Source organism: Ceratotherium simum, chromosome 3 (assembly GCF_057802395.1).
Source record: "Ceratotherium simum simum isolate JZ-2026a chromosome 3, ASM5780239v1, whole genome shotgun sequence".
Taxonomy (NCBI): domain Eukaryota; kingdom Metazoa; phylum Chordata; class Mammalia; order Perissodactyla; family Rhinocerotidae; genus Ceratotherium; species Ceratotherium simum.
The window spans coordinates 59,235,774-59,249,940 of NC_141902.1; the positions used below are offsets into that span (position 1 = coordinate 59,235,774).

General features: G+C 36.6%; 1 protein-coding gene across 8 annotated transcripts in view; it reads right to left on the bottom strand.

The window, feature by feature from the left end:
- Positions 1-449: 449 nt before the first annotated feature.
- DPP8 (dipeptidyl peptidase 8) overlaps positions 450-14,167 on the bottom strand; it is a 55,076-nt gene continuing 41,358 nt past the window's right edge. For 5 of the 8 annotated variants that reach the window (XM_087428534.1, XM_087428533.1, XM_087428532.1 and 2 more), the window contains 6 exons: positions 10,602-10,748; positions 9,216-9,368; positions 7,810-7,952; positions 7,131-7,242; positions 6,823-6,894; positions 450-4,686 (listed from right to left, as the gene is read on the bottom strand). In XM_087428534.1, the coding sequence (XP_087284660.1) occupies positions 4,564-4,686; positions 6,823-6,894; positions 7,131-7,242; positions 7,810-7,952; positions 9,216-9,368; positions 10,602-10,748 (750 nt within the window). In that variant the 3' untranslated portion in view covers positions 450-4,563. Of the gene's footprint in view, positions 4,687-6,822; positions 6,895-7,130; positions 7,243-7,809; positions 7,953-9,215; positions 9,369-10,013; positions 10,174-10,223; positions 10,315-10,601; positions 10,749-14,167 lie in introns of those variants that run through there. The other 3 variants (XM_087428536.1, XM_087428540.1, XM_087428538.1) reach the window with 3 other exon arrangements.

The window sequence follows — 14,167 nt, forward strand, 5'->3', positions numbered from 1 at the left end:
CTTTTCCCCTACCCTTTCTCTAGTACACTTCAAAAGATCAGAGAATTGTCAAAGAAATCTCTGAAAAAAAGTAGTACACTGACTCCTTTGAAATTTCCTGGGGAGTGTGCAGAAACCACTACCCACTCCAAGTGGCATTCTCAAGAAACTCCCAGCTGCTCAGGGAGGATATGCTATTCACCAGCTCCAAACTACCCTTGCAGTACCAACTGCTGGTTGTTGGGAACCACTTACAGGTACAAAGCAGTTCTCTGCACACCTCCCTTTGGGTTTGGACATGTCTTTGGTTAGTGTTTACACTAGAAACCCCATGTAATCACCTTGTAGTCTCCCTTTTCCACTGCAAGCACATGACCTTGTTCATGTTTATTAATCACTCCACAGTTGCCACTAATCAAGGCAAGATTGCACAAATTGGGATTGGGGGAAAAAGGAATATTTACATCAACTAATTTTAGCAGCATCTTTATTGCAACAAAGAACCTGTAATAAAACGCAACAAAACTAATATTTCACTTTACATGATTAAAAGCCATGTAGCTGAAAATGAGAAAACCCATCAACTTACTGGAGTGAGACATGCAATTCTTTTTATACAAGTCAATGCTTAAAACAGCAGGCACTTTATGTTCTAAAATTAAAGACCTGAACTCCAATTGTGCTGAATACAACATAAATTTGTATTTGGGTTATTTAAAAACAAACATACAAATAAACACTACTTTTTCTCTCTCTGTAAGGGACTTCTGAAATGATTACCTACAGCTGTCTCTTGACAAAGTAATAAAAGCAGGAGCCAGCACCTTGCACTAACATGTCTCCATATTTTAGGCTGCAAGATGGATAGGTGAGGCTGGGTGGGGTTGGGAAGGTGGGAATCAGGGAAGTTACCTTATTCCTTTATGTCTGCTCGGAATGGACACTCACCTTACATATCTTAGTTTAGATATGGCCATGTCTCTTTTCTTACTTCAAATAGCTATAAATTGGGCTCTCAGGCTTAAGCAAGCACTCTACTCTATATCCCAATCCCCAAATCCCCCACTGTACCAAGGAAGACACATTTAGTGTAACAATTTTAATTAACTCGAGAATGTCATATACTAATTAGAAGTACTGCTTCATTAATAAGCATGCTTAGCATTTACTTTAGAATGGAAAAATTAACCATTTTATGTTATCTTTAAAATGTTTCATAGGAATATATTAATAAATACTTCTTTAAAAATTTGCCTTTTCTACATATCATTTAACTACCATGAGTCAAGACATCTGGATGGAGTCTAGTACCAACTGAACACTAACTGGCTGTGTGGCCATGGGTATATTTTCTCCTCTCTCTATATGTAGGTTCCTCCTCTAACAAATGAGAACATTAGATTATATCAAAGATATAATAGCTTGAAAAATTTATGATTCTATAATAACAAGAGATCTTACAGGAATCATTCCACCTAAAGAGAGAAGGATGTTACAGAGAGGTGGGATACACCTTCTGTAAAGAATAAAACTAGTAAAAAAAAAAAGTGAGTGTCAGTATCTATATCTCATTCTTTTAAAAGGTAATGCATGCACTGTGACTTCATCCTTCTGCATGAGGCTTTGGAGATGAGCCAGGAATGGCGTAGCGGGAAAAACCTTCATTCCAAAATGAATCTCCAGACAAAGTGGATACACAGTTAACAATACTTTCTGCTTCTTTTAGAGTGAGAAGGGGCCAATAATTATTAGAGATGAGCAGCTGTCTTGACTATTGTTTTAGGTTCTTGTAAATCAGTCCAGTGTAAAAATCACCTATTATTTTCTTAATCCAACTCCATTCTCCATAGAAGAGTTTCTTAAAGTAGCCCACAAATGACTTGCTTTAGAATCACCTGGAAAGCTTCTTAGAAATGCAAATTCCTGGTTACCACCGAAATCAACCGAACCCAAATTTCTAAGAGTGAGGTTCAAGACTGCATTTCTTTAGTAAGCATCCCAGATGAATCTCAGATTTTGAATCCTGCTGCTCAACAACGCACAAGCAACTATACCTGTTGATGGTGGCTCAAGTGCACCCATTTATCAAGCCCACAAAAACCCCGTTTGATGTTTAACCTAGCGCTTTTTGGCTCTCACCAAAACTGTTGCTACTTTTATATACTCTTGCCTTTTAAATTGTTACCCATAGGTAGGGTACAAACAGTTTTAGTGGGATTTCTACTGATTGCTTGAATTGACTATCATGTTTTCCACACCAGTTTTAAAAATCAAATTTAGTCAAGCTGTCTTTCTGCAAGTGAATTCAGTCAGGTATTTTTTCCCCCTATAGAAGGAGAATGGCATTTAAGGGACTGGGAATTATAACAGAAGCATTCCTTGTGATAGGAAGAAAGGAAAAGGCAAGATGCAAAAGGAAAAAACCTGTGAATTCAAGAGTACATGAGGTTCTTTAAGGTTTGTTTTGGTAAAATAAGCAATGCTATTTTGAAGAAACAGCCTTAATGGGTAAAAAGTTTCAAATGAGTAGCTGTCTAAAAGCTACTGTATACCATTTCTACTTTGCATAATAAGTATATATCCTTGGAGGTCAACTAGTTCACAAACAAAAACCACCTTCAATAGTCAGATACATAGTAAGTCACGGGGGAAAATACTTTCTTGGGGAAGAAAAGTTATCCAAATCAATTTAATTTAACATTGAAAAAAATATAAACAAATCTCAGCATGGGAAAATATCATCAACAAGAAAATCAATACATATACAGAAAATAAGGAAAAGCGTGGTACCTATTATACAGTATAAATACACAAACAGCAAAACCCAATTCCCTTCCCAAGGACAGAACCACCAGGACACCCTGCCATTTCTGGATTTCCCTCACTTCCCATCTGGCCCTCAGTGACAAAGTCCACCTTTGACGCACAGTAACCATTCTTACTAATGGAGGCTGTGCTCTCTATGGGAGAAATCTACTCTCTGTGTAGTGGTGAGAAAGAAAAAGAGCAATGTTTTTTGGAGCGTTTATTAAAAGTGCTGGTAACAACCTTCCAAACACTGAGGCTTGTGATAAAAACAGTCAAACTCATGGGTGCCTTCTCTGCCACTGGCTCCAATGTGACCCATCTAGCACCTCAAGACTCTACAAGGACAGATCCCAATCAGCACCTGAAAGCCTATGAGCTCCCTTACTAGTCAAGTGCTAGGGCTAAACCAGGAAAATGTCACGGCCACTCAAGAATTGCTTATAAGCTTTGAACACTGAAAAACAGAGCCATGGCTTGCCAGGGATCAGTTTGTGGTAAACAGGTTGTCTGGAAACCTCTTTAGTTTAAGCTCACAATAACTAAATTATGCTCAAATAATTTAAAAGGGATAAAGAATAAATTTTTAAGGTTTCTAAAATTAAACATAACAAAAATTAGAATTATAAAAGTAATTCTAAGGAACTTTTCCTCTCCTGAATAATGTTAGTCTGTAACTGTGTTGGCAGGGGAGTGATTTCTTAATTCTGCTCTCCTTAGCTAACATTCTAGGAGTTTAAATTTCACTTTCCAAATTTTTTCATGAATATTTTTGGTCAAATTATACTTCTGCTTAGTTCTTAAGCAGACCCTTGCCTTCTCCTCTCCCTGTCATTCTCCACACCCTGGTCTCCCCCACTCCACCACAATTCCCTTCCACTGCCCTAAAACTCTGGAACTTTTAATAAGGAAGTACCTGATGGAAACTGGCACCACTAAATTTTCTGAAGAATACAAGTGAATGTGTACTTTTTTCTTTTCCTAAAGGAAAAGAAATTGCCTGCAAATATTTAAGCTCTAATCATTTGATTAAAATTTTTCTGCCTGTAATTATCAATATTATAAGACTAATTAAATCCATGCTACATATACGGTTACTCGCCTTTAGGCGAAAGGAAAAACCCACTCTGTCTTATCATCAAAGAGAACTATTTATACTCGATACAGTTTAAATTGGCTAAAAACTTGTCAGAGCTTGAATGAAACAAAATAAGTTTCTTTAGGAGGCCACTAAGTTATCCTTGAAAAATCATTAATGACTGGTTAAGTCACACGTTTAATAGTGATTAGTTCATAACATGCTGGATACACCCCAAGCAATGAAGCATAAGCTAGTCAATTACATTTAAGTGCTCAAATCTGTAACTAGTCAGAGATTCTGGAATTGAACCAAACCAATCTCATATCATCATATTTTAACAAACTCCATAGTATACTGTAAAAATACACTAATTAAGTCCATGAGGTTTATAATGCTATTAAAAGTGAAAATAAGGTAGTAGGGATACATGGTGCTTACGTCTTATTTCTTTCAGTAATTCTCATGGTATTGCTGGGTCCCTCCAAAATATGTTTCATTCAATTTTTTGTGTGTATGATTAAGGTATTAGATTACTACCCACAAGCTGCAGACGCCTGCATGGCACCAAATAAACTTTCAGAAGTAGATGTTATACGGCAGGTACCAAAATGTGATGATCAATTCTATGTTCTCTATTGATTAAACCTCCTCATTTGGTTAAACAGCCAGTGTACACCAGAGTTCTACACAGGTCAAAATTACATCACTTTCAGAGCAGCAATACGCGATCCAAGGTTTTCTTGAAGGTAGTGCAAAAGATGCAGTTCGTAATGTTCTCCAGATTCAGGAACTCTTATGCTGTGTCTCTCCTGAGGATAGATCTTAACAACAACAAAAAATCAAAATAAAAAAAATAAGAATTTAATAATACATCTCCTTCCAAAGCTTTCTAGAGATTTTCAAAAGGATTAATAATATGGAGGACAGCCTCTCCAAGATACTACACACATATATCCTATCTAAAGGCCCCTCTCCTCTTTTTATAATTCCCTACATACCACTAGGCTTACAGAAGGATTTATCTGTAGACCAAGGGCTCTCCAAGTGTGGTCTGCAGACTTGTGGGGTCCTTGGAAACCCTTGCAAGGGATACACAAAGTCAAAACTATTTTCAGAACAATACTAAGACATTATTTGCCTTTATTCACTGTGTTGGCATTTGCACTGATAATGCAAAGGCAATGGTGAGTAGAAGTGCTGCTGCCTTAGTATGAACAAGGTAGTGACATTAAATTGTACCAGAAGTCACAGTATTCTTCACCACCACACACTTGCAGTAAAAAAGAAAAATGTCGATTTCACTTAAGTAGCCGTACAAATTAGAATTTTTATCAAATTGCAACCCCTGAGTAGATGTCTTTTTTAATATTCTGTGGTGATGAAACAGGAAGAATGCACAAAGACTTTGGCTACAGGATGGCTCGAGGAAAGCACGTGTGCAACTGAGTTGCAAGCTGAACTGCCACTTTTTAAGTGGAACTTCATTTCTTTCTTTCTTTTTTCTTTTTTTTTTTTGGTGAGGAAGATTAGCCCTGAGCTAACATCGGCTGCCAATCCTCCTCTTTTTGCTGAGCAAGATTGGCCCCGGGCTAACATCCGTGCCCACCTTCCTCTACTTTATTTGGGACGCCACCACAGCATAGCTTGATAAGCAGTAGTATATAGGTCAGCACCCGGGATCTGAACCTGCGAACCCTGGGCCGCCGATGCGGAGCACAGGAACTTAACCACTACACCTCTGGGCCGGCCCCCATTTTTAACTTCAAAGAATAACTGACAACTATGGTGATTCAGACTTGGGTATCTGGCAAATATTTTCTCAAAAATGAACAAAGTGAGCTGGTCACTTCAAGAAGATTGACAGTATTTGTTGCCAATGATAAATTTTGAGCTTAATTTTAAGTGAAAATTAGAATTTTGGAAAACTTGCATCTACCACTACCAGCTCATGAGCTTCCCAATACTTAGAGATTCTTCTAATGAGATCAGTGGTAATATTAATATATGTGATTTTTAAAATACTGTATAATGAAATGAGTCAACGTTTTGAAGATTGGCATAACATAGCAAACCAATATTTTCCAGATGACCAACACATGGGTAAAAGATCCATTTGAAGTACAAGATCCAACAGATTTTAATGTAACAGAGTATGACAAGCTTATAGATTTGGCTTCAGATTCTACACTAAAACTAACCTTTAAAAAAACTACCATTTGCCCAGTTTTGGTACAGTATCAAAGAAGAATATCCACAGTCATCTGAAAAGGCTAAAATATTACTTCCATTTCTTAACTACATATTCTGTGAGGCCAAATTTTCTTCAGATACTTTAGCCAAAACAACATTTCACCACAGACTGCATGTGGAAGTAGATATGAGAATCCAGGTGTCTTCCTTGCTAAGCCAGACATTAAAGGGATTTATAAAAATATGTATAAAACAAAGCTACTTTTCTCAGTAATTTTTTGTTGCTGTTTTGGAAGAGTTTTTCTCCCCCATTTGTGTTAACATGTAATAGTTTATTATTGTTTTTTTTAAAATAAATAAATATTTTAAAATTTTCTTAATTTTAATATCTTATATGAGAAATATTGATAGACATAACTCATACAAACAAAAGTCTTTGGTACGTAAGGGGGTTCTGAGACCAAAATGCTTGAAAACTGCCGCTAAAGACAAATATTTAATACTTTACCTACATAAATGTCAACGGAAACATAAAAAAGGAAAAAGTAATATTTTTCATTTCTTATGAGCACATAAGCTGTATAAGGAGTAGATAGGAGTAAGAAAGGACAAACAGTTTCTCTCAAAACCTTTTGAGTAATGGAGCAATGAAGGTGGGTAACTTGCTGGTTTCTCCTCCAATGTCAATATAAAGTAAAATTAAAAGACGGTGTCATCAGGTCCTAAAAATCCTCTTATAACAACGAAATCAGGTAGCATTTCCTCACCCTTCCATGGGGAAGAAGAAAAGCAAAGGAGGATAGTGAATGGACTCCTGTCATCTTTTCCATGATTACAAACTGAAAGCAGATACAGATACACAAGTCATGTAATCCGATAGGCCAGTTTTCAGCCTGACTTCAACAGAATCTTAATTTTTGTCCAACTAGAGGCACTACTAACTATGTCGACTACTTTAGTTCTCTTAAGCAGAGCGGCCATAGCTGAAAATTCAGCCATACTCCATAGTTTATTATATTTCAAAGTAATCAATCCCTAATCACTACTTAATTTAATCAGCAAATGTAGCACTCACCTGTAAATCATACGGCTTTCCAGCCCTCACTAAAAAACTCAGTAATATACTGGTGTGTGCAAAATGAACATTCTCATCCAAGAACCCATGTAAGAGCAGTAAACGATTTGGTCTGGAGAAATGGAAATATCAGAGGATTAGGCAAAATAGAGTATTTGGGAAAACCACATAATGCCTTTAAACTAATCACAGTCAACTGTATTAACTTCCTTATACTGTAATGTTAGAATAAGGATGCAACATTTTCAATATTAAAGTTGTAATATATTAACCATTGCTACACATAATGAAAGATTTTAAAAAAATAAAAAGATCATGTGCTCAATTTCCTATTAAGATATTAGCACACATCAATAATTACTGCATGTCCCTAGAAAAAGAAAATTCATAAACATTATTTGTAAAATGTATTTAACGAGAAATAGAATTTTTCCACCTTGAAACAGCTGTATATTTAAACTTCTTTCAGCACAAGCAATTGCTTCAAATACAACTTGTAAAAAGATCAAATTATATGAACTGGCTGGTAATTCAGCTTTGAGAAACAGCCATGCTATTCTAGTAGTCTATAAAATATTAGACTTGGTTTTGCAGTATTTGTAGTTTTCATGATTATTAAAGACAATTTTTAAAAACACAATTTTAAATTTATAATCTTAATTTTAAAGCTTGAACTTACTCAGAGGGAAACTTTTCTGCTTGCATGGCCACAGATCCTAAGTAATAGCCCTGTTCATTCTGGTCAGGGTGACCCATATAACGTTCTGTGTAGCCTGTATCATAGAAGATCCACAGAGTGACTGGGGCCCCAGCAATCGCAACCTACATAAGACAACAGTGACAGTCAAGGGTGGTCCAGAAAAGAAGGGCTAGCAATCAGAATTTGTAACTGCAAATTTACAGACTAAAATTATCCTTAGGCTTTAGCCCCAGGACTGGGGCATACATGGTCTTAGGCAACTCAGAGAATCAAAGTGGAGTGCCAAGGTCAAGAATTTGATACTTTGTGAGTCAGTTAGCTTCATGTTCCACAGGCATGCCACATACCAAGCTTATAACCTGGGCTAGTTGAAATATAAACATGGGCCCCTTTGTTAAAAGGGTTGACTGAACTAGACTATATGAATGCCTCAGTGTAAACTCATTCCTGCTACTGGGAAAAAAATGTGTGAGAAGCGTCAGCTTTGTATAGGAAAACCAGTCATTTTCTTTTAGCCTCTGTTGGTAGTACAGAATTTAAAACAATGAATGAAACACATTTAAGCACTAAACATTTGCCTCATTTTAAGGTTCCCACACACAGTTTTATATTTAAATATTCTAATTACTTTCTCGACAGCTGCAAGCCTGGGAAAATTATGGCAGTTTTCAGAGTTCATTTTGTGGTTATTATAAATAAAGATTATCTGAATATACATACAAGAACAAAAGCCCTATCATTTTTATTCTTAAAAATAAATATTTTTCACTGTAAAATAAAATGTTATTGAACTATTAAAAAAAGAAAAACACTACTCATCATTCCCACTTCCGTAAAAATTGTTAGCATCTTTATATTTTTTCTTCTAGCATATTTTTCTAATAAGTTGTTTATAGAATTGTTACCATAATTTATATATTTAAAATTTATTCATTCAATACAGATTTACTTAGGACCTACCTGACTGCTGAGGATATAGTGATTTACACGGCAGACAAGTCTCTGCCTTTGGAGCTTGTAGTTCAACAATTAAACAAGTAATTACAACCCAATACGTATGTGTGTATGTTTTACTAATCATGACTATCTCCCATAATCTTTTGCATATGTCTATAAATAGCCAATAACTGGTCATCAAGTTGATGTGTTTTGTTATATATACAGATATATAGAGATATAGATATGTAAATATATATCTCACATGGATATCACAAGTCGACAAGAAATATCTATTATCTCACATGGCTATTGAACACACAAACCCTAACATTCCATAATACTGTCAATTCTATAAACCTTCAGAAAATCAGTATTTTCACATATCCTCAATTTAGAGAAAATTCTATCCTTATTGCAAAAAGGAGTACAATAGGAAATTCACATACCCTGAAGATATCTGACCTCTGCATTAATGCCATCAGAGAGAGGTATCCTCCATAGGACCAGCCATGGATGCCCACACGCTCTAAGTCAATGAAATCATATCGAGAAGCTAGATATTGGAGTCCTTCCACCTGATCGTCAATTTCTATTTGACCCTGTCAAAAAAGGAAGAACATTTCACTGATTCTGATGAATAAAACACTCATTATAAGAGTGCTTTTAAAGGTGACAAATGTTTTTACTAAAAATACCTGTAGTTTTCTTTAGATTAGAATTCATTATCAATTGAGATTCTGTTGCCCCCCCAAAAATTTAACTCTACTTAGATAGGGTCCGATAGCTTCTGTTGCTAGCCTGTCCTAGAGTTTAGTTACCCCTTAGTCATAAAGTTCTTTCCTATTGCCACCCAAACTGTTCCTTGCTATATGGGTACTTCCCATTTCCATTTGTTCTGTTGTCTGCTAAGAGGTCAGCATCTTCCTTGTAACAAGCCTTCCTATACCCAAGGATAAAAAATTAGTCCCCTTAAGTGGTTGACTAATTTTACCTCTCCTTTTTAAAAGTTAACGCAGTAAAGCAGATGGAATCACTCTTGAGGCCTTATCCTCCTATTTCCCCATCAGTTTCCTCTAGGAACTGAATATACTGTTTCTTTCAAGTCCTATTAAGTCCTAATTCCTACCACCACCACCCTGTCTGTATTACTAGGCCTGCCAGTGCACACAATTTCACTTCACTGAGCCAAAAACAAAAATAAAAACAAAAAAACTTACATGAGAATACAACATAAGGTCAAAGAACTGGCTGTGGGAGAAAATCCCCATGTCTTACTCAGCATGTCCAATACACTGGCAAACACAGTAACTGCCTTACTGTGGAAAAGGAACATCGGATTCTCATCATTTCCCAAAGCAGCAGAAAGGACATGGGGCATCTCTAAAAGGTAGCATTTAAAGCTTCCTGTAGAGAGAAAGAGGCTTGTCACAAGGAAGGCACTAACCGGTTGGTTTCTCTCTTCACAGAGGACAGAACAAATCTCAAGTATTCCTCTCAATAGTGTACAGGATGCTGAAAACTAAATGGTGCTGCCTTCTGGCTAAACTGGACATACAAAACAGAAAGAGAGGGTATTTCTATGTAAAAGTGGTTCTATCTTGCTCCCCAAAGTTATATACAGGTAGACATGAGCTAGTCTAGTGAATATCAAGTTGCATCTTACCTCCCACCCCCAAACTCTAACACACATGCGCGCGCGCACACACACACACACACACACACACACACTCTCACAGCCCTTTCTCCCAACTCTCTCTCTGGGATTTCACACCAAACAATGCACCAGAAAATGTAAATGTCTTTAAAAGAAAAATGTTTGTATGCTCACACACCATTTTATATTTAAAGGCGCCTTCAAATTTAAGCCCTCGGTGACAGGATCCCCTGTTGTCTATCACTACAACCACATAACCCAGAGAGGCTAGGGTATTCAAGCGGAAATACTTGACTCCTTTAAATCGATTATTCACCAACTGCACCTGAGGAAGAAATACAACTTCAGTGAAATTTATTATATGGTAGCATACAAATGCACAAGAGAGGCAGGACACTGCGAAAAGCAGAAAGCATAAATTTTTATGTTATTTTGTCTTTGAAACTTTATTTTCTTGTGGCAAGAACACTTAACATGAGATCTACTCTCTTAACAAAATTGTGTACAATATAGTATCATTAATTATAGGATAATGTTGTACAGCAGATCTCTAGAACTTATTCATCTTTCATAACTGAGACTTTATGTCCATCGATTAGCAACTCCCCATTTTCTCTCTACCTGATTTATTTTCAAATTAACTTAAATCTTTTCATGTTTATGTTGCTTCTTTTCTTTCCTAACTTTACAATCAAGGTTCAGGGCAATTACTGAGCAACTAGAGACTTCAAAACTATAACCTAGATATTAATTACATATAAGACAAGAGATTTAACCTACCCCATAGAAAAAGTTACTAAAATGATTACTTCTATCCTGAATTATGTCATTCAAATGGTGGAGACAAAGATAAATAAGATAATTTTTCCTCTCTACTCATCTTTTCTGGGATTGTCTCTGACCAATAGCAGGAAAATTTAGTATTTTAATGAAACACTGTGACCAGTCCAGCTTCCTTTTTCCTGTTACACAAATCAGTGCAAAAGGTAGGATAATTCTTAAAACACTTTATTGCCCTAGAAACTATACTTCAAAATGACTGAGAAATTAAATGCAGTTTAGTGCCTCACCAGAAATAAACTATCTAGTAAAAAGAGGACTTTAATTAGTGGACAGAAAGTCACAGAAGTTCAAGGTTTGGTGGACACTAAGACAGATATTAAACAACAAAAAAAGGTTCTGGTAAAAATGAGAAGGAAGTTTTCTCTGGCTGAAACCAACTGGAAAACCAAGTCAGCCAGGAGTTAAGTAACCATCAATACCATCTTCACTCAATAAGTATCTACGAGCATTTATTGGGCTAGATGGGTGGGGGTGGGGGGCAGCGGCATGGAGAATCTTTTCTTTTTGAACTTTTGGACGTTTAGTACCACTGTAACAACTGCTAATCTGGTCTTCCTGCTTCTATTCTTATTCTTCTATAGTCTTTTTACATGGTAGCAGAGTGATGTTTTAAAAATATAAATCAGATATGACTTTATAGCTTAGCTCCCTCCAATGGTACGGAGTTTAGAGCAGAATAAGATCTATATTCCTTACCATTGCCTTTGAGACCCTACATTACCTGGTTCTTGGCTATTTGTCTGATCTCATTTCATACCATTTCTCCCTTGCACACTGTACTCTAACCATATTATCAACTACATCAAGTTGATTTTAGCCCCAGCACCTTGACATTTACTGTTCCCTCTGTCTGAATGTTCTCTCAGATCTTTAATGTGGCTCATTCCTTCTCATCCTCTGTACCCTCAGAGACCCTCCTATCAGCACTCCCATTTTAGTCACTTTGCCATCCTCTTTCCCAACAATTATTCATAGCACTTCCATTACATGAAGTCATATCATCTATATGTCTACTTGTTTATTTCTTTCCTCATTAGTCTGACTTGTTCACTGTGGTATCATTGCCTAGAATAGTACCTGGTACATAATAGGAACTCAATAACTATTTGCTGAACAAATGAATGAAAAATAGAGATAGGAGAATGATGTTTTCCCTTCTGACCTTGGGAGGAGGGGTTTGGTGGGCAAAGGTGCTTTTTTAAAAGGGAGGGAACTGAAAGAACTACTAGGCATAGGAGAACACAAATACGAGCATTTAAAGAAAACTACCTGTTGTCACACACAGAAGATGGCCTCAATTGCCTGATATGAACGTCTCTCCTCAGAGCCAGTGTTTCTGCCTGCTATTTCTGGAAGAAGGTACTTAAACATAATGCTTTTGGTACTGAGAATTCAAAAATCTCCTTCGGTATCAATTCTTCAGAATTTGTGTCCTGCTATCACCTAGCCTGCTCTCTTGGCCATTTATACTTGCAGAACAGCGTCTGGCACTTAAGGAGCATCATAAGAATTTATTAAATAGACATTTTTAAACATACAGCTGTTATCAATGAAGAGTTCAAAGAACTAAGCCTTGATGACTTCAATGGGAAATATTTGTTGCTTTTCTTGGATTTCACTTTTGTCCAACTACAGACATTGCTGCATTTAGTGACAAAGTAATTCACTCCCTGTTATGAATCGTGACACTGTTGCTGTTCAATAGATTCCCACTTTGACCTGAATAGATACACCAAGAAAGAATATCGTTTGGACCACTGATAAGATTTAATCAAATTTCACAAAGCTATTGTGTGCTATTAGAAAGACCTGGTCTTGCATTAAGGAGGCTTTTTCATAACTAACCCAAAAGGAGTCATCAAACAAGAGGATGAATGATCTCCCAGTGGGTTAAAGTGCAAGAGGCATTCCATCGTGCAAAGTCTCATGGGGAAATGCCCCTGCAAACTGAATACCACATTCTCTGAAGGCCTCACCAAATCTGAATGCTTCCAAAGAATATTTTGAGAAAGAAACTGTTTCTATAAGTGCAAAAATATATAGCTGTATTCATAAAGTTCTCCAAATAATTAAATAATTTTAATTGCATTGGCTAAGACTTTATTATGGTAAAATATCTATAACATAAAATTTACCATTTCAATCATTTTAAGTGTACAATTCAGTGGCATTAAGTACATCTACACTGTTGTACAACCATCACCACTCTCCATTTCCAGAACTTTTTTATCATCCTAAACAGAAACTCCATATCTATTAAACAGTAACTCCCTACCCCTACCCCTGGTAACCTCTATTCTACTTTCTGTCTCTATGAATTTGCTTATTCTACATACCTCATACAAGTGGAATAATATAATAGTTGTCCTTTTGTGTCTAGCTTATTTCACTTAGAAAGTTAGAAATAATGTCCTCAAGGTTCATCCATGTTGTAGCATGTGTCAGAATTTCCTCCTTTTTTTTTCCTTGGTGGGAAAGATTTGCCCTGAGCTAACATCTGTTGCCAACCTTCTTTTTTTCCCCTCCCCAAAGCCCCAGTATATAGTTGTATATGTTAAGCTGTAAGTCCTTCTAGTTCTTCTACGTGAGCTATCACCACAGCATGGCTACTGACAGATGAGTGGTGTGGTTCCGTGCCCGGGAACCAAACCTGGGCCACTGAAGCAGAGCGCGCTGAACTTTAATAACCACTAGGCCATCAGGGCTGGCTCTCACTTCCTCCTTTTTTTAAGGCTGCATAACATACCATTATATACCATATTTTGTTTACCCATTCATCTGTCAATGGACACTTGGGTTGCTTCCACCTTTTGGCTATTGTAAATAATGCTGCAATGAACACTGGTGTGCAAGTATCTGTTCCAGTTTCTCCTTTTAATTCTTTTGAGTATACACCCAGAA